This window comes from Athene noctua, chromosome 1, assembly GCF_965140245.1.
Source record: "Athene noctua chromosome 1, bAthNoc1.hap1.1, whole genome shotgun sequence".
NCBI classification, from domain to species: domain Eukaryota; kingdom Metazoa; phylum Chordata; class Aves; order Strigiformes; family Strigidae; genus Athene; species Athene noctua.
This window is the reverse complement of record NC_134037.1, coordinates 260,393,650-260,420,463: the sequence shown is the minus strand read 5'-3', so window position 1 is coordinate 260,420,463 and position 26,814 is coordinate 260,393,650. Positions and strand designations below refer to the sequence as shown.

The following is a 26,814-nucleotide window of genomic DNA, read 5'->3' as shown; positions in this document are numbered from 1 at the left end:
TTTTTCATTTAAACACAGAGATTCAACAACCTCTAACCACCTATCTATTGAGCATCAGACTCTGATATCTCAAAGTGAACTGTATAAATGGTCCTTTTGGAGCTTTTAAGTTTCAGCATAAACAGTGGTGTTGAAGTCTTGTCACAGAGGGAAAGAGTGGATTAGATTTTTTGTTCTTTATCTTACAGGTCATCTAGTATGTTACCTAGGTAGTATACTTAACAACACCACTTCACTTAACACTATAAAGATGTATATCTACTACACAGCTCAACTTTAACTACAGGTAGAAAACCTTAGAGAATGCATCATTGCACATATCCAATAGAAATGTGTGTGACCTGGCTGCAAATCAGGCTTTGAAGCCACCTTCTAATTTATGCTATAAAAGGACAAGAGAGAAACACTAAACTGTAACTGATGAATATTTTTCACTGTCAGTGACATCCCTAACTGAGCTTACTCTCACGACTACTTACCCACAAAAATGTATGACAAACACTGAAAGCAAGCCCATTATGGGAAACATTTATTTCTGTCTCCACTTAACTGCAATTAAATTATGTTATTTCACACTAATTTGTATGAAACAAAAACATGGACTTGAGAAGAACTCCTTCCAGTAGATATTAAGATCTGTAAAATTGATTCCTTTTCAGCGTCTGTGTGCAAAGGTCAATCTAAGCCGTGAAATGAAGATTATAGCAGCACATCTGTGCCACTGTCATAAAGGCAAGGCCAGCACTCTCGGTGTCAGCATGCTGTTATTTTCTTTTCGGGGGCCTTACAGCAACTATAAAAACTCACTAAAAGCAACTGATAAAAGCTTATAAAAGCTGAGAGCCCGTATCTTACCATTTAGCAAAAACAGATGGAATTAAACTCACCCCTCCTTGTATTAAAGTTTGTTAAATTTAAGAAAGGATCAGGCATCCAAAGGGCTAACTGGGATGTTATGTGACTGATGGCTGGTTTCATGGCATGTTGATGCAAACTCCAAGATCAGATGGAGCCCTCTGGATATACAGCCCCAACCTCCTTTCGACCAGTTAAAGAATCGGTCATACTGGTGGTCTGCTTCTAAATGGAAGTCATTCTTCCAGTGATCCCACAATGATGCAAGACGATCAGACTTTGACAAAAGGACCTCTTCATTCAGTGTCAAAATAAAACAATAAGCAGAATTTTTTTTAAAAAGAGTAATATATAAAACCCCAGAACAATAGGGAAACAGAGAGTAATCTATATAAATCTAAGACCATGCAGAGAGTTCATAAAGGAAGATGAGGACATGAAGAAAAAAATGCATGGCTTGAAAACACCGAAGAACAATAGAACATTTTTTAAGTGTATTGAAACCTAGTAAACTGAGCAACAATGTAGCTATTTACTTGATGGAAAGGGGGAAATTGATAATAGTGTTATAGTACAGGCTAAAGTGTTCAGTAAGAATTTTTGTTCTGGTTTTTGAAAATAAATACGATAATGCAATTACTTCACAGGAAATAAGTTTTTTTCCAGTCCATTAATAACCAAGAATTATATTAAACTACATCTATACAAGGACAAACATTTTTAAATCTGCAGGCTCATTTAACTTGTACCCAGTAAATGAGATAGCAGAAGAGGAATCTGACTCACTGATTAATACTGAACCAGCTACCGAGAGATTAGAACGGGGTTAATGCTGTACACATATTTGAGAAGAGAAAAGAAGAGGATGCAAGTCACTTCGATCGGGTAGCCTGACACGTACTACAGACAAAATAATGGAAAACAACACAGAATTCAACTGACGGAGAATAAAGAAAGTGAATGTATGGTAACTCAGGCCAACCATATTGCTTTTCTGAAAAACAGATCTTACGAAACAAACAGTTACTCATTTTTTGACAAGATTACAGTTCAGTAAGACATTTGATTTAATTTGGTATGACTTTTGATTAAAGAAACAAGAACTTTCCAGTGGTAAAAAGCAACGTATACATGTTCTTAAAAACTAAATGAAAGACCTTAAAATCATCACTGCTGGTGAATAACCATCAAATGTTAAAATTTCCTGTGAAATTCCACAATTAATAGCCAGCCTGAAATTATCCAACATTTACTTCAATGTTACATAAGTAAATATAATATCATGGATGACTAAAAATCCAGATGACTCAAAGACTATTCAAGTGAAAAATACAATAATGAGGACAGAACAGATGAACAGAAGAGCTGGACAGCTACTAAATTTGAATAATTCAAACAAAATGTGCTTAAGGTTCAAACAAAATGTGTCAAAGGCCAGCTTATACACTTAGGATAATGGATGGCAAGTTGTGTCCATGAAACGGGACACTGGCAACTAAAAAGCAGAGAGTGAAAATTACTTGAGGAGTAAGCACAAGAAGATGATGTGTAACAATATCCTGATGTAATTTTTATAGCCAAAAAGAGATCCTTACATGTATAAATTGGGAAAAAGTGAACTGAAGTAGGTATGTGACTTACCTATGTAAAAATAGTAGAGTAAGTAACTGGAGTTTACCAGTCTTCCGTGTCCTAAGAGGTCAGCCTACACGATCTAATAGTGTTTATGGCTTTTAAGATTGAACATTAAGAAACGAGTTTTAAATGAAAATTACGGGAATCTTCCTACTTCTTCCTGCTTTCAACAAACACTGAATGAGCTCCTAAGAGGTGCAGTACTTGACCATGCTCTTTACCAGTATAGACTTTGAAGAAGTGTTAACTGCTTTGTAAGGCAGAAATTTTGCCTGAGTTCAGGACATGTTGCCATTAAATGGAATACCTACATTTTACCTTTTCCAGTACTATTTTCTGGCACTGTCTGTCTTTCAATAGCACATACATCATCATCATCTAGTTCTCCTAACTCTGTCAGGTTACAGATCTTACTTAGGTTGAAACAGTGAACGTTCTTTAATGGAGTTTCTATGATGAGTTTTTTAACACCCACCCGAATGAATTGATCTTCACAAGAATAGCTTTAAAGTGGGATCTTGTACCTTTAGCACCTTTATTTTAAAGCTTCAGTTAAATCACTTGTACTTCCTTTGCTCTAAACTATGAAGCTAATCGTAGCTGCTATCCAAACATACAGCGCAAAATCCAAACCATGAAAAAGATGCACGCAATTCTTTAATAATACAAACAGCTCTTTCTGACTTTGCAGGTGACGGAAAATAAGATCTGAGTTAATATTCATACCACCATGCACCTAAACCTGCAACAAAAGTCAACAAAACTGGGAAATATAAGACTAAATAGGGCCCGTATTGATTTAATTTTGTGTCTTTCTCACTTCTCTGATGATTAGTATCTTGTGTACAGGTAGCATGCTAACAACCAAACACTTTTTCTTGGTCATTTCGGTCAAAATGTATCCAGAACATTCCTTAAGGTAGCTATACGGAGCTGTAGTTTGAGGATCTATCTGTGCTTGGAACAACACTGATTGTGTGTGCATGTGGAGAGGAAGATACAGGAATGTCAGTAAAGGGGCTGAAGCATTTGAGTGATTTACTATTTCACTGTGGATCTGACCAGAGAAAGTTTCTTTCGCCAGATTCCCACAGGCAGCTTTCCTGAGCTTGGTGCTACTCAAGCAGCCTCTTGTAAACTTTACACACAGCAGCTGCCCTCAGTTGTTCCTTAACAAGAGTGAAGTGGGAGTGAAGCTAACACAAAGCCCTGCGACCTTCCCATCTCTCTGCTACGGAACAAACAATGCAAAAAGATTCCTGCAACTCCGTGCACTTTTGAATGATCAGACAGAAGCTCATGTTGATGGCATCTCTTCACAGGGCTAAGACTATTTTCATGTCTCAGTTTTCCCGAGATAATTTACAGGGGCAAAATTTGGAGCTCGACAACAAAGAGAACAAGAAGATCATTCAAAATTGGACTGAAGGGTCAACATCTGTCTTGATGTATATTCTGCCTTTAGTCAGGTCAATCTCCAGAGTCAGAAATATATAAAAACTTTCCCAGGGCTGGTCCAGCTCCCGTTGCAGACACTGGGACCAATGCCATTGACTCTGCCTGCATTTGAGCCAGTGCTAAAGTAAATGGAGTTGTTGCAGTTTAACAGGAGTACGTGCATGAGAAGAATAAGGCCTGTATTTCCCAAATGACACTGGGGATGAAAGAAACAGCTAGATGCCATTTAAACTGTATGACTTAGTAAGGGAGTGGCACTAACCATGCTCGTATGCATTTGGTATAATGAGAGCCAGCGTTAACAGAAAAATGCCACATGTTCAAGTTCTCCTGTAAAAAATAAAAATGGTAGTGCTGGGTCATGATGATGGTCCCTCTCAACCAGTATCCTGAAATGTTATGTTTCACAAACATCTAAAATACATAAAATAAGTTACTGTTAACACTATAGCACCTTTCAGACTGGTTCTGACAGTTTTATAGATTAATGGTAAAATTAATTAAATGAGACCCAAAGTTACAGAGTGAACTGTGTGCAGTGATTTTGTGAAGATGTGAAAGAACCAAGAAAGGACCTCACAGCTCCTCTTTAGGTAACAGATTGTCTTCATAACGTAAAGGCTTTGCTAGAACAGATTGTTTAGCTACCATTTCTGCATTTTATCTAAGATAAGATGGAAATAGAAAACACTGAATGATTCTTGTAAATCAAAGGAACAAATGACCACAGTAGCAAAATAGAACAATTTGGGATCAGAAAAAAAATATTAAAGCAGAAAATGAAATAAGCTCGTTGACAGGGTAATAAATTGGTTTATAGCTTAACTTGAATAAAAAACTTAATATCAATGTATAAATGTAGGATTAATAGATATAGCTCAAGTTTAATAATTAAGCATTAGCAGCTTTTCTTATTGATCTCAAGTGGCACGTAAACACCATGGTACTCGGTATACTATACATCCATAGCTAACTACTTAGAGAGCTAAGAACTTTGGAGAGCTGCTTTAAATTGGGTTTATTACATAGCATCAAAGAATCATGGACCAACCGAGCTAAAGTTAGCTTTCAGGGTGATTTTTAGACAATAAAAAGAAAGACACTTTATAAACACATCATAGACCTAGCACAGTTTTACTGTCAAAGCATTTTGCCTGTAGCAAGCAACACTGTTCTTTAAGTGAAGCTGCATCTGTACAGAGTTCAAACGAACACAGAGCTGAAAAGTAGAGAGCGCTCTGACTCCAATCAAATGAATGACTGTTTTGGCTTCATAATATGTTTTCCAGCCTTAACTTTAATCTAAATCAAATGCCCATCTTTCTTGCTGTTCATGCAATGCGACCGCAGCACATGCCTAAGTATAGGAAAATTGCAAGTGCCTAACTACATCAAATTGTACTTCCATCTAGTCTGGAATCTACATCAGGCAGGGGATAATACCTTCTGTTTCAGAAGAAAGAAACTATTCTCCATCACTAATTCACTTAGAAACTGTTCCACAGATCTAGCCAAACAGCTGCTGGGCATGGAGATCTGGACAATCAAACAGGTCTTTTCTGTTTCTAAACTCAGAAATTGAGTCATTGTAGTGGGTGACTCCATTCTGAGGGGTGTCGAAGCCCCCATATGCAGACCAGACCCACTTCATAGGGAAGTCTGCTGCCTCCCTGGGGACCAGGTCAAGGACCTCACCGCAAAACTCCCTTCTCCAGTGAGACCCAAGGACTACTACACATCTTAGTTTTTCAGGTAGGTAGCGACGACATTACCAGGAGAAGTCCTAAAGCAATGAAGAGAGATTTCAGGTCCTTGGGGAAACTGATTAAGGGGTCGGGGGCACAAATTCTGTTCTCCTCCATCCCTTCAATTAGGAGGATGGATGAAGAAGAATACAGGAGAACTCAACAGATGAACTTGTGGCTCCAAGATTGGTGTTACCGTCAGGGCTTTGGATTTTTCAATCATGGGTTGGTATACAGGGCACCAGACATTTTGGCATTAGAAGGGATGCACCTGTCCCAGAGAGGGAAAAGGATCTTGGGGCAGGAGTTAGCTGGGCTCATTGACAGAGTTTTAAACTATATTTGAAGGGGAAAGGGGGAAGAACACCAGCCCACCTGAAGTGCATGTATACCAATGCACACAGCATGGGTAACAAACAAGAGGAGCTTGAAGCCGTGATGAAACAGGAAAATTATGATGTAGTGGCTATTACAGAAACATGGTGGGATGTCTTCCATGACTGGAGTGTGCCAACTGATGGCTTCAAGCTCTTTAGGAGGGATAGACAAGGAAGGAGAGGTGGTGGGGTGGTCCTGTATGTCGGGGACTGTTATGATTGCTTTGAGCACAAGTGCAGTGAAGACAGGGTGGAGTGTCTGCATTAGAATCAAGGGGAAGGCCAACAGGGCAGATGTTGTAGTGGGAGTCTACTATAGGCCACCCACCCAGGACAGAGAAGTGGATGAAATATTCTATAGGCATTTAGGAGAAATCTCACATCGCTTGCCCTTGTTCTTGTGGGAGAATTTAACTTCCCAGACATCTGCTGGAAACACAGCACAGCAGAGCGGGACCAGTCCTGGAGATTCCTGGAATGAGTGACAGATAACTTCCTGACACAGCTGGTGAGTGAACCAACCAGAGAAGGTGCCCTGCTGGATCTCCCCTTTGTGAACAGAGAAGGGCTGGTGGAGGATGTGCGGTTGGAGGACGACTAGGGCACAGCAATTATGAAATAATAGAGTTCTCTATTAGGGAGGCCAGGAGAGGGGGCAGCAGAACTGACATCCTGGACTTCCAAAGAGCTGACTTTGTCTTGTTTGGGCATCTGCTTGACAGGATCCCTTGGGAGATGGTCCTGACGGGCATAGGGGCCCAGGAGGGCTGAGTGCTCTTTAAAAAGGAAGTCTCAATGGCTCAGGAGCAGGCGGTCCCCAGCTGCTCTAAGAGAAGTCGGTGACAGAGAAGACCACCCTGGCTGAACAGGGAGCTTTGGCTGCAACTCAGGGAGAAAAGGAGAGTTTACAGCTTTTGGAAGAAGGACCTAGCCACTCACAGTGATTACAAAGATGCTGTGAGGCTATGCAGGGTGGAAATCAGGAGGTCTAAAGCCCAGCTGGGAATTAATCTGACTTCAGCAATCAAGGACAACAAGAAATGTCTCTATAAGTATGTGAGCAGCAAAAGAAAGACCAGGGAGAGCCTCCATCCCCTGCTCGACACAGGAGGAAACATGGTAACAAGTGATGAGGAAAAGTCTGAGGTGCTTAATGCCTTCTTTGCCTCAGTCTTTAATAACAAGACCAGTTGTACTGAGGGAATCCAGCCTCCTTGGCCAGAAGACAGAGACTGGGAGAACGACCCCCCTGCAATCCAGGAGGAGACAGTCAGTGACCTGCTGCATCACACAGACACACACCAGTCTATGGGACAGGACGGGATACACCCGAGGGTGCTGAAGGAGCTTGCTGGGTGCTCGCCCAGCTGCTTTCCATCATTTACCAGCAGTCCTGGCTGACCGGGGAGGTCCCGACAGATTGGAAATCGGCCAATGTGATGCCCATATATAAGAAGTGTCAGAAGGATGATCTTGGGAAATTACAGGTCTGTCAGCTTGACATCAGTGCCCGGGAAGCTGACGGAGCAGCTCATCCTGAGTACCATCACACAACACAGGAGGGACAACCAGGGGATCAGGCCCAGTCAGCGGGTTCATGAAAGGCAGGTCCTGCCTGACAAACCTGATCTCCTCCTATGACAGGGCGACCTGCTTATTGGATGAGGGAAAGGCTGTGGATGTTGTTAACCTTGACTTTAGCGAGGCCTTTGACACCGTTTCCCACAGCATTCTCCTGGTGAAACTGGCTGCTCACAGCTTGGATGGGCACACGCTTTGCTGGGTAAGAAACTGTCTGGATGGCCGGGCCCAGAGAGTTGTGGTGAACGGAGTTAAATCCAGCTGGCGGCCGGTCACGAGTGGTGTCCCCCAGGGCTGGGTGCTGAGGCCACTCCTGTTTAACATCTTTATTGATGATCTGGACGAGGGGATCGAGTGCACCCTCAGTCAGTTTGCAGGTGACACCCGGTTGGGTGGGAGTGTTGATCTGCTCGAGGGTGGGGAGGCTCTGCAGAGAGACCTGGCCAGGCTGGAGCCATGGGCTGAGCCCAACTGGGGGAGTTTCACTGAGGGCAAATGCCGGGGGCTGCCCTTGGGCCACAACAACCCCCAGCAGGGCTACAGGCCTGGGGAGGAGTGGCTGGAGAGCTGCCAGTCAGAGAGGGACCTGGGGGGTGATTGACAGCCGGCTGAACAGGAGCCAGCAGTGTGCCCAGGGGGCCAAGAAGGCCAATGGCATCCTGGCTTGTGTCAGCACTGGCGTGGCCAGCAGGGACAGGGAAGGGATCTGAGCCCTGGGCTCGGCACTGGTGAGGCCGCCCCTCGATTCCTGGGTTCAGTTTTGGGCCCCTCACTACAAAAAGGCCATTGAATGACTCGAGCGTGTCCAGAGAAGGGCAACGGAGCTGGTGCAGGGTCTGGAGCACAGGTCGTACGGGGAGCGGCTGGGGGAACTGGGGGGGTTTAGTCTGGAGAAGAGGAAGCTGAGGGGAGACCTCATCGCCCTCTACAGCTCCCTGACAGGAGGGTGCAGAGAGCTGGGGATGAGTCTCTTTAACCAAGCAATAAGTGATAGGACAAGTGGGAATGGCCTCAAGTTGTGACAGGGATGGTTTTAGATATTAGGAAGCATTTCTTTCCAGCAGGGGCTGTTGGGCGTTGGAATGGGCTGCCCAGGGAGGTGGTGGAGTCCCCATCCCTGGAGGGGTTGAAGAGTCGGGCTGACCCAGCGCTGAGGGATCTGGTGGAGCTGGAAACTGTCAGTGTGAGGTTAATGATTGGACTGGATGATCTTCAAGGTCTTTTCCAACCTAGCTGATTCTGTGATTCTGTAAATCTTCCTTCCAAGCAGTACAGCAATGTCAGAGATTCTTCACGGTGCTATGCTAGCAGGTCTGGCATCTACCAGGTACAGAAACTCTTCTGGCAAAGTACTTGGATAACAACATACCTCATGGTATTATCTCTGCCATAAGATTCTCACTATAAATGAGCCCTCCAAGGCAGAGCTCCCTGACACAGACCCCATCACATCCCAGCAAAAGCTGTGAAAATTTTCCTTGTTTAGCTGTCAACTGAATGGACAGTCCTAAAATGGGGGATTTAATTTTGAAGTGGTGTCTCTTCACAACCTCCTAGAACAGCAAATTTGCAGGTCAGTTACAAGCTGCTTAAAAGAGGCCTTTCATTTCAGTGGTTCCAGCAGTGCCGTTCCTGCCATTTTAATGTTACAGCCCCGATCTGCCACTGCTTTTCTCTTTGGTGTTCTCACCCCATGAGACAAGCTTCTGTGGAGCTCATGAGATTTGCATAAGCTCTGTGTGTGCAAAATTTTGATGTGCATTGTTGCCACTGCCTTAGTGTGTGTCTCTGAATATTTGAAAAGGTGGCAACAAGTCAATCAAAAGCTGGTTAATTCAAATGAAAACCAGCTTCTGGTGTTTAATACACCCTGTTATATTTTGTTTGTCATTATCTCTCCAGACCAGTGACTCAGCCCTGTAAAACCTTCAGCTTGATCACAGTGTTGACACATGATACCAGCCGTTCAGCTTCCATGGACTTCTATTTATGCCTCCTCTCTTCTTTTGAAAAAAAACCAGCAAGATAAATGAACCTCAGACTATTAAATACCATAAAGACTTTCATAAAATAATGGAAACTCTGCCTTTTAGCTTTAAACAAATGATTTAGCAAGTGCTTCAGATGAATTTAAAAAATAAACTGGCTTCAGCAAAGAACTTCAGAAATGACCCAATGCCTCATTGTTTCCATGCAGCTCTGCCTGCCTCAGATGGTTGCCCATCGCAGTTGTGTCTGAGCATCTGCCACACAAAAAGTATTGCCAGTAGCAGGGTCCCTCATGTATCTCCTGATGTCTCTAGCTCTACACACTTGTACAGGTAGGTAAGGCCTGCCTGCAGTTTTTAATATTAGTTAAACGGAGGACTGTGATGTTCCTGATACTGTGAAGAGCATCCTGAACCCCTGGATATTACTCTGAAGTATTTCCATTAACTGATCAGTGTTCGAAAAAATAGAGTAAATGCCAAGCCACTGCCATGGGACTGAATCCAAAGTCCATTCACTTAACTGGGAGTCTTTCCAATGACCTCAGTTTGCTTTGGAGGATGAAAATGGTCATTAAAAAGATAATTTCTATGGTTGTTTTAACTAACAAGAGCAGCTGGAAAGTAGCCAAATTCCCAACACTCATGAACTGTTATATAGATTAGACCTTCTTACTCATGATTAAGTTATACCTTACCACTCAAATAGTCCCCATGGCACTGAAAAGAGCAAGATACTGCTTAAATGAGGAAAGATATCTGTAAGAAAATGCAGCTACGCAAATATAGGGAGAAACCCCCCACAAACCGGAGGAAAAACAGTAATCTGTTTTGCAAACAGACCAGGTTATTTAAAAGAACAAACCAGTTCCTGTTAAGAACTGCATGTTTTTTTATCAAAATGCAAAATATCTCAGCTTAACTTAGTAAAAGGACAAACATTTTGACTCCCTGATTCATTTTTTTTCCTTTGGGTTAGGTGATACAATTCTTGTCTCCAACTTGACAGGATGTAGAAAATAATTACAAATGAAAAGGTTATTCATAATTTTTAAATGAGTTAATTAGTAAACCCCGCCAGAGTTACTCATTACAGTAATTAATAATTGATTATACTTGAAATTAAACACAATTTTTCATCAAAATCTAATTAAATATCTGCCTTTTTGCTTGTTGATTAGAACACTGGGTCTGGTAGTGACAATCTTTGCTAAATATGTTTATGCTGAACTGAACCATCAAATTTGATTTTTAATAATTGATAGTTCCTTTAGAAATTAGTAATTATGACCGATAATTACAGCAGTTCAACCTGATCAGCATTTCTGGCACCTTGCCAGCCATCCATGGAGTCTGGCAAATGCCAGAGATTTCACTTGAAGGGAGAAAAAAAAAGATGGGAGAGCACTCAATGGACCTACCTTTTAACCACATTAACTGTGATTTTAAACAGGATCCTGATCTTTTTGGAACTCTGAAAAAGGTTTTGGAGTTGGAGAATACCGAGTGGCAAACCGAACTCTTCTCAATCTATCAAACAGCACACACCTACTCTGTCAGAATGAACAGGCACTGCTACTCTGAGTTATAACGATACTCCTCTGACACACTGAGATAATGTCCAAAGGAACCGTGTTCAGGGCATAAGGAGAATACCAGACAAATGAGAAAGGCGAGTCCAAATGTACATAGCAAATGATGAAAATTGACTGCATATTTCATCAAACTGCTGCTGATTTAATGTTGGTTAATTAATCATTCCTGCTCTTCTTACAGGAGACATAAAAGTGACCAGAGTATGATGCAAGGCAGAAGTGGAAAAGTATCAGTCATTAAAGAAGTGTACATAAAAGGAACACAGTAAAAGCAATCCTTTGTGGTAGCGCTAATTATACTCATGTGAAATGAAAGCAAAAATCTTTCGATCCAGGCTAAGATTTGTAATTCTAACCACAACCTTTTATAGATCATTAGTGTACAGGAAGTCACAGTGAAATCAAAAAGACTCATTTGTGCCATGAGAAATGGGCTTTTTTACCCATGATCACATCTGTAAGTCTCTGACAACTAGAGGTTGCACCACTGAGAGTTTAAAATAGAAGTCTAGGAACGGACCTTTGTAAGACATTTATAACACAAATATCAAATCTAACTGAAGAAAAAGTAATGGTAACACCCTAGCTTTACAGGCTGAAAAATACAATTTTCACTTCTAACAGTTCAATTACTTTTGCAACAAACACTGAGAATGTTTTTTTGCAATAAACACTGACAACCCTTATAAACCAAAGAAATTCAGATCGTGCACTGCTCAAGAAAAATCCACTGCTTTGGCACCCAAGCAGCAAATTTCCCCAACTCCCCCTACTGAAAAAAGGCCCTGCTGGACCACAATCTAAACTCAGTCCTCCATCCTCCCGGTCACCCTATCAACTTCAATATAATTGGTTAAATAGCAAGGATGTACCACCAAAAAATAGACTAAAACCTCATTTTTGTGTATCAGGATCTTGGTTCCGACCCTGTCCCATCAAAGCCAAGAGCAGATAACTCCCACGGACCTGGATGTGACTGTGGTTGGTACACGGGATACACTGACTGTTTTAATGGGCTGCTTTGAGAAAACCTGGTGGGTTTGTCTCACTCCAGGTACACTTTCCTCTGCAGAACATAAACATTCTGTGCAACTGAAGGGAGCACAACATATGACTCATGATTTACTAAGCTCTCCTGGCCCTATGACCTGTGTTAGGCTCCCTACCACAGCACGGCAACCACAATTAAGTCAACAGAGGCCTTATTTCAACACTTTCTCATCACTTTGTACCAGGATCTTGACCCTCTGCTTCCCAAACATTAGTGTTATGGGAAAAAAAAACAAAACACCAAAAAACCAGAAATAAACTTACCTATGAAATACGCCAGCAGGATCACCAGCGTGACTGAGATGACAATGGCACTCAGAGCAGCACATTTCCAGTTACAGTACTTATAGGGTTTCTTCAGGTTAAAGGCAGGCCTAGAGAAGGTACTTCTGGGAAGGGGCCTAGGGGGAGGTGAGTACACAGTGCTGGACGTCAAGGGATATCCTGGCGACGTTGTACAAAAAAGGGGAGAAGTGCCTCCAGGTTTGAACAGGAAGTGCCTGAGGGAAGAAAGACCAACAGCAAGTGACTCCTCACACAAATTGAAGCCGAGGGAGACGTGGGGTGGGAGGATGGTGACTGCTGCTGGAACGAGGAAAGCAGCTCCACACAACGCTGGCTACGGACATGGATGGCATGCACGAAGGAGAAGAATAAAAAATCAAAGGCAAGTCACACAGAGTAAAGGAAAACAGAACATAACAAAACCACAAAGCCAACAATGCCACAGAGAACTCTTGAAGGGCAGGAGTCCCCTCTGTGGAAGAGCTGGCACCAGAGTGAGATGAATACCCCAAGCACAGCTACGACAGACTGGTGGCACGGGCAGCACCGGGGGCCTGCTCACGCTCCCACAGAAATGCCCTACGGAGACTGAAGAGGAGCGTGGGTCGGATTAAAGAGAGGAGGGTGTTTACCAATTCATTGATCACTGCATGAGAGCGTTTTTTGTATGGCATCGGTGAATGGAGATGCAGAAAGAGAGCTTAAGCCATTCCATAGCACCCAAATTGTCACGGAGGGGAATATTCACACTGTCCCCACATGGCAAATTTAAGTGTCAGACAACGGCATGGCCAAAAGCACCAAAGCCCAGAATTCAAGTCTTGCGTATTGCCAGTGGGGAGAGGCACCTGCTTCCAGAAAGCAGTCAAGAACACCTTAATTTGATGCCTACCTTTAAAAAGTGTGAATTACTGTCAAAACAACAGCGTTCCCTGTCCAGTGACACACTGGGAAGCACCGAATTTTGCCCATTACTACAAACGCAGCCTGAGCGCCAGCCTATGAGGACCTTGTGCGAGACTCAGGAAAGTCAGCACAAAAAGGACCCACTGCAGTCCATGAGTTCCTGAAATGAAATGTCCCAATGGGAGTTCTCTCCATGGGAATCTTAAATGAAAAACTTAAATTTGAGTGGGACATCATGAAGTACAAAGCCATTCAAATTCCGGGAACGAAACTTGGGAAACAGATCTGAATCGTCTATCACCATGCTGATGTAAAACAAAAATCCAGCTTGTGAGGACTGAGAAACAGCCCCAGTGCAGTCTGCACCTTCTGCCATGGTTTACGGGCCTGGATTTGCAGCCAGTATAAATGCAGTCAGCATGGATCCATGGGAGTCAATCAAGCCAGTGGATTATACCAGATGAAGACTATTTTCCCCTTGAATTCACTTGCACAGTCACAGGGGCAAATGTCACATGCAGAAACATCACCATGCAGAAAAGCCACTGATTTGTGCAGTGTAAAGTAACACATAATTTTCCAAAATAGGTGTTTGTAGTGTTACAGCCATGGTTCTACTGGTATTGTAAGCATGACTGCTGAGCATTAGAGAAAGGGTCATTATTTCTATTAATGCTCTACAACAAACCATTAATTTTAACAAAGAGTCAGATACTGTCCTGTGTTTTGGAAAGTATTTATTTAGACACAGATGTATCTGTTCTGAGCAAAGAGGTACCTGCAGTGTTCAAGTACACCAATTAGATCTTCAGTTAATGATGGCTACCAAATTAGAAACGGCCACACAAGATCAACAGTTTTGGCACTAAGTGTCAAGTTAAAAGCTGTTTAGAACTTGAAAATGATCAAAAGTTAGGTAAAGATGCCAAAATAGTGGTTAAGTCAAAATCAAAGGCTTGGCTTACATACACCACGAGCAGACACTTGTAAGATAAAGGTAAGTGGAAAGTATCAGTTTAACAAGGAAGTATCAGGCTGCCAGCACAATAGTGGTTTAAGGTTTTTATGAAAATTAAATTAATCTTAGTTTACATGGGACTCAAAATTGCTGTAGGTACTTCTTACTAATGACATTACTTTCAAAACAACAAGGGAAAAAAAAGCAAACAGCATGCTGTGGCTCACTAACATATTAATGAGTCTGTCATTAATATGTACAGGACGCAGTGCTCCAAGCCCCAGAACTTCATTTTTTGAAAGCCATCTTGGAAGAGGCCAGCAATGGTGTTGCCCTTAAACATCACTGATATGACCAAATGCTTTCATGCAAGGATCATAATGACTGTACAGTAAACAGGAAGACCACGTAAGTGTCACATACCCATCATTGTAAGCACCGTCATGTCGGGAGGAGGTGAGAATGTCCATCTCAATGAGGTTGTCCTGCAATGTCTCTAGGAATGTCTGCTTTGCTATGTTTCTACATACATATGGAAACATGAATGAAGCCAGTGAGTCATGCATATATGAAGTGTGATCTTATAAACCACAATGGTTATTATAGTGCAGTTGTGCATGGAATTAGAATGATGGACCATATATTTATATGTATAAGATGCTACACATATACATATATAGCTTTTAAGAATGTTCACTTCTCTATATATACACTATATATATGCATTTACACACATATAAGCACACACGCCCACGTGCATGTATAAAAAAAAGTTGACGTCTTTGTTCATTTCACATTATTTATTGCTGGTGACACATGAAACCTTCTGAATTGCTGGATCCAAGAGACTAGATTTCAGTCCAGCACAGCTGTAACCTTGTAATACTCCTGCATCTGTGTTACGGTTACTCTGACAAGGCACAGCACAGTATCTATATCCCACTGTGGCCAATACCTTGGTAGCACACTTCCATCTAACATCCTCATGGATTTCCAGCGGAAATCTGCCACTCCTCCGCTTACATTTCAGTTTTGCATTTGAGAACTTTTTAATTACCAATTTGATTAATTTGCTTTCCTTTGTGGAGCAATAACTTGTTATTTAAAAGTTTCAAAAATGCAAGTTTGGCTCAGTTATGAGTATTCCAAATAAAAGTCTCTCAGTGATAAGCAGATAGAGGCTGGAAAAAGGTTATGCTGTAACCCAAATCCCAACACCAGAGCACCAGCTGTAATCTGGATAATACAGGCACCAGGCAAGATACTTAGGGCCTGCACGTGAAAAAGCCTGGTTTAGGCTTTGCAATAGTGGCATTTTGCAGTATCTGGCCTCCCTTGCATGTACTTTGATGAGTCACATTTTGACCTACGTATGCTAAACTACTTTGTACTTTTTGAGGAGAATAGCAGGAACATAAAGAATTAAGTCAGAGGCACAGCTGGGAACAGACTGTGTCTTTCTCACCTTCAGGCTTGTTTCTCAAGCCTTGGCAAAAGAACATTCTTCCCATCTTTTTTAAAACAAAAAACAGTCCTGATTTTGCCCATGTCTGCTTTCAGCATCAAAACTGAATCTAAGCCTGAATGTGAATAAATTCCCTGGCCAAACCTAGCAAAAGGAACATAAAAGCATTGTGACACTTTATCACTTATGCAGGATTAAGCGCTTAGAGGATATAAGTGACATGATGTGAACTCAAACGAGAACTCCTCTGTTAAAGAAATGGGATTCAGGTAACATGCTATACCAGGAGAAACCAGCCCTGTCACATTATACAAACCTTCATACTGTCTCTTCTAAAATGTCCTCAACCTTAATTTTCATTTCTACTTCCTCCTCTTCCTGCTGCTAATGCCAGCACTTGTTTCACTCAACTCACTGCTTTTGGGGGCCTCTGGGCTGCTTTGACAGAACAGATCTACTCCTTGATCTGAATGAAAGTAAAGTGACTCCTACTCATAGTTTTGGAGTAAAGTGGAGCGACATGCATGAGCTGTGTGCCATTGCACTTGAGACATCAATCCATCCCGAAGTGTTAGCAGCTTCCTCACATTCCCTGGGAATGCAGGAAAGGTTGGATGTTGAATTCAATGCAAAAAGAAGCAACATATGGGCATGCACTGAGCATTTAATGGGTAAGAGGCAAGGCATCTAGCAACACACCAATCAATAAAAGTTCATCAGTAGTTAAAATCCATGTCAAATTGGTTCCATGAATTTCAGTTGTGGATTGTCAATAAAACAGAAGAGGGGAGGGTTATATAATCTTGTAATGTATGTATTTGTAACAGAGAGGTCGCTGGGTCACCGAGGTGACTAATGCACGACTGTCCTCACTGAAGGCTGGACAGAGTCTGCTCCCTTGGAGATTACCTGTGAATAGCTGACTAGTTACAAAACACTCTCCCTTCTCATTATCAGTTGTGGTGGCAGAATCTGACCTTACATGATTACCACATGAAATTTCCTCGGAATGGAAGTCTCCTGAAAACTCTTGGTTTGTCAAGCGAACGTCCATCTAGTTGGCATTTATTTGCTCCCACAAGGTCAAATGTAAAGGAACAGAAAGGAGGCCACAGAAGGAAGAGTGAGGAATAAATATGGGGGGAACTGACTTACCTGTCAGGAGTGACTGCTGAGCAAAGATCTTCTCATGACAACCTTGATAATATATTGCTTTTAAAGCAACAAAAAAGGAGGCAGACAGGAAAAGAGAGGAAAAAGGAGAAACAGAGAAAAGGGAGTAAAGAGAAACTAATGAAAAGGAGGGCGAGAAGAGGAGGGGCTCTTCCTCTTGCAACATATAAAGTTCTCAGATACAGGATCTGCTTGTCGTGTCAGGTGTATACTTGTGCTACACATCTCTGCTTGCCTTTGCGTTACAGTATGGAAAATTCCAGGCAGTGACAAACCATCCTAAATTCCCAGTTCTGAATACTCCCTGGAGTCCCCGGCAGTCAAAATCAAGACTCTTCAAACTCTGGGGTGCTCAAAATCTGTAACTGTAGGCATGTTTCACAGCCTTTGACAATCCCTGTTTAAAAGACGTAGCTTTTTCTTCACATTTTCTCTCTCTGTTGACTAATATAGGATTTAAAAAAACCCGGATATTCAACAGAAATACAATTCCATTTTTGACATGAGATTACTATAATCTTCTATGCTATACTTCAAAGGCCTTAATTCTTGGATTAATGTCTCTTGTCCAGGATTATTACTTTTTTTTTTTTTTTTTTTTTTTTTATGTATTGGACATTTTATTCTCTTACGTGGTGGTCTTTTTTTGGTTCTATAAATCTTTGCAGTGCAGAGGGTTGACTTCATGGAGGAGACAGAAGTGGTCATCCAAGTTTGCTAAACAGCTCTGAAGCCTGGTCTTTTATGTCTACAGAATTTCCACTGAAGGAAATGGAAGATCTCTGCATGTTGGTAAAGCAGACTATTAGTGTGGAGATTTGTCACAGATTTACTGATCATCTATGCAGCACAGCCTCTTTGCATTATGGCACCATTATAACACGTTTTGTTTTCTTAATGTTGTCTGGTGAAGGAAAAAAAAGCCCGTCAGTTGTGCTTTGTATATTTGCTCATTTGCTGTTTGACATAAAATACAAATTCTTTTCCAAAATGTTTGTTGTCTGAAGAGACACTGGGCAAAATTGTCATTCCAACCAGCGTGTCGAAAGCCACATCATCAGTCTTGAAATGACCTGGTTTCTATCTAATTAATAAAAAGGTTAAACTGAGGATCAATTAGAAATGTGCCTGATTTGTGAAGCAAGTGAACTCATTAAATGATGCAGAAAAGACCTCTTCAAGTAGGTAGACCTCCAACTTCCAGTGTGGTTAACAGCAGCTATATGACCAACTCAACGTGTAGAATCTGCTTCAGATCTTGAAAAATTTTCTTCCACAACGATTTCATGGAGAAGAAATAAGGGCAGTCTTTAAGGATGTACACATTTACAAGGGAACAGGAACAGGAACAGTCCAGGACTAGCCAGGTAATTGTTCTGTCTATGAACTCCTGCATTTATTAAGATGTGGTAGGGTTGTGTCTCCATCTCCCTCTCTCATTGTCACCAGAATTGGACAAATGGGGGCTGGATGTTTTCAGCAGAGAGCTTTTATCTCCGACACTCCTCCACTGATCCAGCAGCAAGGACATTCCTTCTCAGTTGTAAGGCAGTGGGTTCTGAGAGACTCCAGTCAGATGTGAGGATGTGAGGATCTCTTGGTACTATTAAATCAGTATATTATCTGGTTGCTAAAGAATTCACACTTGGTTTAGAAAAAGGCACGGGTCTTCCTCCAGAATTACAGGGGATTATTCAAAAAAGGACTGCAGGAGTAGGGCCTAAGTATTTTATTTTATTTTATTTTATTTTTTCCCAAAGAAATAATACATAAAAGTCAATGCTTGGGTATATATGCTCAAGAATTAATAACGCTATATAATTACTGCAACTGTTGCCAAATCACACTTGCAGTACTTGCGTATAATTTTGTTTTAATCTTTTGGATCCAGCTTCTTAGTTGGGTCTTTTTAATCAAGCAGTCGCGGAGAAATTAATTATCCTTAAATGCCATAAAATGTGATATTGAGGTCTGTTTTGGAAATTTCAGAGGGCCGGCAGACATAACTCATTCTCAAAAAGATCGACAGACGCACTCATTTTTAAAAAAGCATTTTCTTAGCAGAAGCTGGCAAAACTGGGTACATTTTGTTCCAGGATACAGACACAGCTACCACTGATCTCAGTGAGATTCCCACAGGCAGTGATGTGACAAGTTTGGCCCCTGGCTCAGTTTTCGGTTAGTTTGTTTTTTGCTGTCTAAAATCTTTCTTGATGGTTTGAGAAGGTAAGACAAATGAGGGAAAAAAGGCAGCCAAGTAAGTGCACCACATTAGGCCTGAAAGACTTCTCTCCAGACTGAAAAAGATATCATGTGTGAGGGCTAATGACTGCAGCATCTGCAGTGGCTTCCCAGGAGCCAAGGAAATGGCAACGCAAAACCTTTGGAGAACGTAATAACTGAGTTTCAGGTGGACAGCAAGAAGTAGATGCACTCGCCATCAGATGGGAGGACCGAGGCTGAGGGAGTATGACAACTCCATTTTTCAGAACCCACAGAGAACCTCAACAAAGCTAGAAACTGGAACAACTCAGTGCATCCTTGTCACACCCTTTGTGTGTTGCATAGGTGGAAGAGAATTTAAATGCTAAATGGAAACATCATTAATTGGCTGATGTCCTGCTATCCAATGCTTCACGCTTGCTGGAGCAGTGTTGTAGGACAGTAAAATGCTGTAGCCGACCTCTCCTCATCAGATAAATCAAGATCAACCTTTCCTGAACGACGTACTACAAAAGTATCTGCTTTATGAGGCACAGATAGAAGGCTAAATCTTTTCAATATATTGACGGATTTCAGTTTCTTGAATAGGATATTGATTTATCCTACCACATATGAAGAAAAAAAAAAAAAAACAACATTAAAGGAAAATAAAAGAAGACGAACATTTTAATCTGTGATCCTGATTCCAATTTTAAATGAGGAAAATAACCTTATGAGCAGCTGTTAAAGGCAGTATTTTTAGTTTATGAAAGAAGAGCAATTTCCTGTTCTCTTAGTCCACATAAAAAGACACAAGGAATAATGAACACAACTCAAAATACTTAAGCCAAACACCAGTTCACACACTGAACAGCTAGCTATACAGATGTGTGTATTTTCCATAGCAGCACACAGAGTCAGAACATAGTAAAGTACTAAAGAAAATGACCTACCTAGTCTCCAGTGGGATGTTACTGTTAAGTAACCAGTTGTCCTGAGCATGGGCTGGCTCTTGAGCGCTGGCTGGTTGTTCTCCAGAAAGAGAATGGTCTGTGGGAGCTGGGCTGGGGTTGCTGCGTGGAGTGAAGTTCCCTCTGTTCAGGGAATTGATGGAGGCCGCGTGATGTTGATTTGGGGTGTGAGCGTGTGATATTGGAGGTGGTGGAGTTCTAAGTCTTGAATGATTTTGAAGATTTGGAGGATGATCTATAACAGAAGTAAAATATTTTTAAGGTTCACGATTTTAGTTGTTTCATGCTGCACTCATTTCTCTGCAGGAACTCCTAAGAAGTATGAAGGCCGGGATGCCACGTATCCTAAATCAAACTCAAAAGGGTAACACAGCCTCGTTCCATATGCTCTAATGACACATGCATTGATCCCCAAGCCAGCTAGAAAAATAGTTCAGTTTCATGCACAAAAGTTATGAAAGCTTAAAGCACTGCAAAAAGGCTGTCCTGACAGCCAAGTTAACTCCAATGAACAACTGCAGGTTGCAAACTGCAATCTGTCTGTGACACTGATTTGTGATAAAGCATGAAAAATACAACCAGCCTGGACAGATAACACTTTAGAGCAATTTTATGATGGATATACAGCTCCCAGTGAAGTTTGTTCTGCCTGTTTTGCCAGAGAACTTTCAATAGCTAAGTCAACAAGAAAACTGAGAATACATTTAATCATAGACTGAGTTTAGGGAAAGCCATAAAACTGTGTCAGATTTATACAATTTAACAAAATCCAATAGTTTGTATTGTTAGAGACGTACTCAAACCGAGAGAAAAAAACACATGTGGCATAAAAACTGAGGTGTCAGGAAAATGAAACAACACACAGTGAAGAAAGATGTAAATATCAGTGATATGGCTACTTTGAGTAAAACTCAAAGTATTTGTCAGCCAACAGTCTGAGGAACGTAAACTGAGGAAGGCAAACATTTAGGAAAGACTAACCTAATGCTGACTTTTAGTTTTTTGATTAGTATCAAGGATTTTTTTTTTTTTCCCATGTCTTCTGGAAATGAAATAAAACTAAAATATTTGATGGAACAGGAGGAAGACTGACAGTTCAGCATAGTGGATGTGGGATACAGGAAACATTACTTTCTGATTTTAGTAGATTTATGCTTGTAAGTCATTAATGCACAACATTTATCTGATGCCTTATCTGAAAGAAAATGTATATGGTATCAATCTAATACTTACCCGACAGACTTCTGTATCATGGAAAACTAACACTTAACACACTGATTAGAGAGCTCAGAACTGAATGAACCGTACACAGTGCTGAATTACAGTGAATGAAAAATCACCATGACGTTTGATGACACTTCTAAAATCTGGATTAGAACTTGGTTTCAGGAGAGGAACAGGGAAAGTATTTACAATATCTCTGTAGCATCTTGGATATTTAGATGTGTAAGATAAAACATAAAGATGTGTGAGATAACACATCCCTTCCCTCCTCACCCTGTACTGACTCACACCACCTTACCATTAGCTATGGCTGATTATACCAAAGCCCTAGGTGGTTGAGGTGGTCTAGCAAAAAAATAGGAGGTGTTAATTGCAAAGGTGACGTTAATTCTGTTCTGGCTTTGTTAGGTCAGACGTGGGACTAGGTGTATGTATTCTATGGGGAGAACTGAGCGCTTTCAGGTTCCCAATCCATTTTACGCTATCCTCTGAGAAAGGTCAGAGGAACACCTTAAAAGTGCTGTTCTCTCTATTGTATATCAGTACAATAGAGAATAACAAGCTCAAAAAAAAAGAGATCCGTGCTGGTCATCTACACTTGGACAAATAGATTATTCCCAGGAACCTAATGGAGTATTCAGAAGTCTCACTTAGCAACGCTCATCCAAAATTAATAATGCCATACTGGACTCTGATCTAACACTCGTTAGTCCTGAAAAGTTCTGTACATCAGCCAGCAAACTAAAGGGAAGGACAGAGCAAGGACCATGGACTGTACGGATGAGGAATATCAGAACTGAATCAGGTCTGACCTCAGTTCTGCAGCACCGTGTGAATCGAGGCATCCGACTCTCCTCGGGCTGGATATTATTGGGGACTGTCGCTTAACTGAAGCCCTGGCCATGGAGGTAATAAAAACAACACTGGAAGAATCCTACCGCTGGCTTAGTTAAATGGGTGCCTCATTTTCCCACTCAACGGGCAGCAGCCACGGCTGCTTGGCTAGGCCCCCTTTGCTGAGAGGCAGGAAGGAGAGGCAGAAGATAGGCACAGTACACACCAAAACCTGCTGCCTTGGGCACGTGTCTGCTTGCAGACAAAGACAAAACCAGGGCATTAATTCCAGGCTGAGGGAGATGAATGTAAATAGAGGATTTCCAGTTTTTAGGGCTGTCAATCTATTCACCACGCACAAGCACTTAATTCATCCCAGAGAAAATGACTTGCATAATCAGGAGCAACATACCAAAGGTCTCCAAGACCAGTTATTTGAGTTTTTATTACAACAGATGCCTGAGATGAATACTCTGCACAAACAGGAAAGGGGGGCAAATGGGTGAATCCTGGAATATGCAATAGGTGTTTTGTGAAGTTCTCCTGCTATCAGTTGACTTTCCCTATTGGAGACACCATTTTCAGGCTGTGAGTCAGAGCCTGTTTCCAGTGATCTGTTATGTAAATTCCAATTTACACCCTATTATTGCAGACACATTGCAGATGCTATTATGGATAATGCTTTCGAATCAAGTAAAAATGTGTCATTTTCATTCTCTATTTGCATACCCTCTGTGATTTCTTTGCTAAGTAAAGACAGCACATCTATCTTACTCTGGTCTATGTGATTTTTCACAGGATTTTATAGCTTCTATTTCTTTTTTTTTCTGACATTTAGGTAGCTTTTCCTCCCAGAATATTTTTAATTTCATTCATATACAAATTCTGAACACTTATGTCACGTCTGTGCATTACCAAATTTAATATACCTTGACTAGGATTAGCAACTATTTCCCTTGCCTTACGACCCCTTTTTTTCCCCTTCTTCTCAAGTTAAGAAACATTAGAAAAAAGGTGTAGATGAAAGCACAAGCTATGAAATCTTCCTACTGAAAATTACTGCAGCTGTGCAGGATTTTCTTGATGCGACAAAACTGGTGAGATTCTTACCCTCTGTGGTCACCAAAGATCCTACAGGATTTGCAAAGGATAAGGGAAGCCCACAAAGTGAATTCCTTCTTGATTTCCTAAAATTGCAACTGTCCCTTTATTTGAACATGCTCTTTTTAACTAGTTCTACAATGTCTGAGCGATATAAAGTGTGTGGTTGTACTTCCCCACAGGAAAGGAGAACCTTAATGCTGGCCGCAGTGACTCTCTTACATCACGTATGTGTGTGAATCTTATACAGTGGGAAGATGCTGATTATCCTGCTATATATTATACATAAACGCTGTATATTTATAGATGCTTAGGCAGCACTGAATTTTATCCCACATAGGTGGGATAGAGGGGAGGTCAGATACAGCTTTCTACATCTAACAGCAAGCCTTTATTAGGACAACAGCACCACAGGAATTCAGAAGATTTATAGAGCAGCAGGACATCGTGGCTTCTGCAATAATTGTACTAGGTTCCCCAAGACCTTTCTTATGCAACTGTAAGGTGGCTAACTGTGACTATTTGTAAGTTATCCTGGCTTACTCAAAATGAGATAATTTTCAACATTTTCCTTCTTGCGGTTTTCTCCTTTGGTTTCCAAAAAGACATGGAGTTTATCATTCCCCCTCCACTTGTTGAAATGAAAAACCTGACATCTGGTATTCAGCAGGACCAGCTAAGCTAACAAAGTACAAAGGAATAAAACAAACACCTTGTAAAACACCTCCCCCCCCACCCCTCTAAATTTCTAATAGTCTCCAGAGTCAAGCAACACAGTTTATGGGATGATTTTTACCTTGAAGGGACAGCAAAAGAGATCTATCAACAGCAAAGGAACCCTCCCAGTCTTAGATGCCAGATGCCAATGAAACAAGAGTCTCAGAGATAAAGTTCAACATTTCTAGAAGACAGGCTGGCACTGAGAAAGTCTAAATAGCTCAGAACTTAATGAGCACCCCCGTGAGCCTCATTTTCTCTCAGGGGTCTCCAAAATGTGTCAAACATGAAATATGTCTGTATTCCAATGTAATGAAACACTGGAAATCTAACTGCCAAAAGCACCAACAGAAATCAAGTTGCCTCTGTGTTGCCTTTTTTTTTTTTTTTTTTTTTTTTTATACATTAGAATGTCATTGACTGACACTGGCTAGATAACCACAGATAAAGCAGAGCTGGAAGATAACTCAGTTAATGAAGCCTGTACTTGGCAGATATTAGAGAGCCTTGATAGAATCCTGTGAATGAAGAACTGAATACATGTGAAACACAAAAAATTACCAATGAGGCGCTAATATGACAAAATTTGAATAAAAGGTCTGAACCCCATGTTCCTGTTCTTTCCCTTAACCTTTAATGAGTAGTACTGTTTTGAAATTACTCTATGTAACAATTACACTTTCTGATTCATTAGGTTTTGGGATTGTGTTCAGGGCAAATGTGCTAACCTCAGAGTGAAAAATACGTTCTCATCTTTTTTTTCCCAGCTTCTCCTGTTCCTCCACACATTTGTCATTTGTGTGTCTGCTCATATTCAGACAGCCTGATGCCTGACTGGTGTCTGGGTTAGGTACAGGAAATATTTCTCTTTACTCACTGTATATAGTGCCAGGTGGAATGAATCACTCATTGCTCCCTTGAACTTAAACTCCACAGTAGCTGTGATGACTAACTTGGCAGTGTGACTTTGGGCAGTCATGTCTATACCCACACACAGAAAAATTCCCCCCCGTTGTAGAGGAAACAATTTTTTTATTTTTTTATTTTTTTTAAATAATGAACTCTGCGTTCAACTGAAAGAGCGAAGATCCTTGTTTCAGCTCCAGGACCACATTTCAATCTGGTGCAGATGTACACTCGCAGCACTCACACCACCCTGCGGCTGAAATTACCTTCATAGGCTCCCTGTCCCTTTGGGTGCCACTGGGTATGGAAGCTGGGGTGCCTGCACTCATTAATCTAATGAGCCACCTAAGGTCAGGTGGACTATGAAAGATTGAACTGGGTCTTCCCCATCACCCTTGTAGAAGGCACAGAGTTTGCTGTTAAAAGTGAGACAGCTTGCCAGAAACAGGCTCCCAGTCAGACACATGGCAAAGCCAATGACGGCATCTACAAAATGAAAAGCAAGCAGAATATTTAACCCCCAAGTTGGCAGATAATGGTGTAATATGAGGAGAAAAATCAGAATGGGAGAGAGTGCTCAGATGGTGCCTTGGTGGCTTCTGGTGACAGGCAGGATCAGCTACAATGTTTTTTTCCCATTTGCATAGAATTCAGCTGAATGTGCAACATCTGGACTCAGCTGAAGCAATGTGCAAAGATGGCACCTCTGCTGTACCAAGCACTTCCATCTCACAGAATCACAGAATTGTCTAGGTTGGAAAGGACCTTGAAGATCATCCAGTTCAACCATTAACCCAACATTGACCGTTCGCAACTCCCCCAGATCCCTCAGCGCTGGGTCAGCCCGACTCTTCAACCCCTCCAGGGATGGGGACTCCACCACCTCCCTGGGCAGCCCATTCCAACGCCCAACAACCTCTGCTGGAAAGAAATGCTTCCTAATATCCAGTCTAAACCTTCCCTGGTGCAACTTGAGGCCATTCCCTCTTGTCCTATCGCTTATTACTTGGTTCAAGAGGCTCATCCCCAACTCTCTGCACCCTCCTGTCAGGGAGCTGTAGAGGGTGATGAGGTCTCCCCTCAGCCTCCTCTTCTCCAGACTAAACCCCCCCAGTTCCCCCAGCCGCTCCCCAGCAGACCTGTGCTCCAGACCCTGCCCCAGCTCCGTTGCCCTTCTCTGGCCACACTCGAGTCATTCAATGGCCTTTTTGGGGTGAGGGGCCCAAAACTGAACCCAGGGATCGAGGGGCGGCCTCACCAGTGCCGAGCCCAGGGCTCAGATCCCTTCCCTGTCCCTGCTGGCCACGCCAGTGCTGACACAAGCCAGGATGTCATTGGCCTTCTTGGCCCCCTGGGCACACTGCTGGCTCCTGTTCAGCCGGCTGTCAATCACCCCCCCAGGTCCCTCTCTGACTGGCAGCTCTCCTGGGTTGTTACTGATACTCTGCAATATAGAGGACAATTTCCTCCTTCAAGGAATGTCCTACAACAGGCTCTGTCTACACGGGACAGTTGGGTACGATAGTGAGGAATCCAGTCCACAGGAATTTACTGCAGAATACTGCGTACTAACAGGATTTGATAGAGATGGAGTGAAACAGGTCACCCAGTATTCAGATGATTTATCTGCTGGAATTAGTGGTACAATTTGAGTGACTGAAGCTCTCTTTAAGAAGCATATCTGTTGAATTTGACTTATGACAAGCTGCTTCTACCATCGAGTGTTTGCACCATGCTGCGAAATACATATTTTTTTCTGTAGTAACATCTTGTGCTGCTGGTTTTTAA

The 26,814-nt window shown here is 41.9% G+C and overlaps 1 protein-coding gene across 4 annotated transcripts in view; it reads right to left on the bottom strand.

Annotated features, from left to right (window-relative positions):
* The window catches only part of TENM4 (teneurin transmembrane protein 4), a 601,586-nt gene that overhangs the window by 198,374 nt on the left and 376,398 nt on the right, over positions 1-26,814 (bottom strand). For 3 of the 4 annotated variants that reach the window (XM_074918363.1, XM_074918372.1, XM_074918381.1), the window contains exons 7-9: positions 20,227-20,479; positions 14,857-14,955; positions 12,549-12,784 (exon numbers count right to left, since the gene is read on the bottom strand). In XM_074918363.1, the coding sequence (XP_074774464.1) occupies positions 12,549-12,784; positions 14,857-14,955; positions 20,227-20,479 (588 nt within the window). The remainder of the gene's footprint in view (positions 1-12,548; positions 12,785-14,856; positions 14,956-20,226; positions 20,480-26,814) is intronic. The other variant, XM_074918391.1, reaches the window with a different exon arrangement.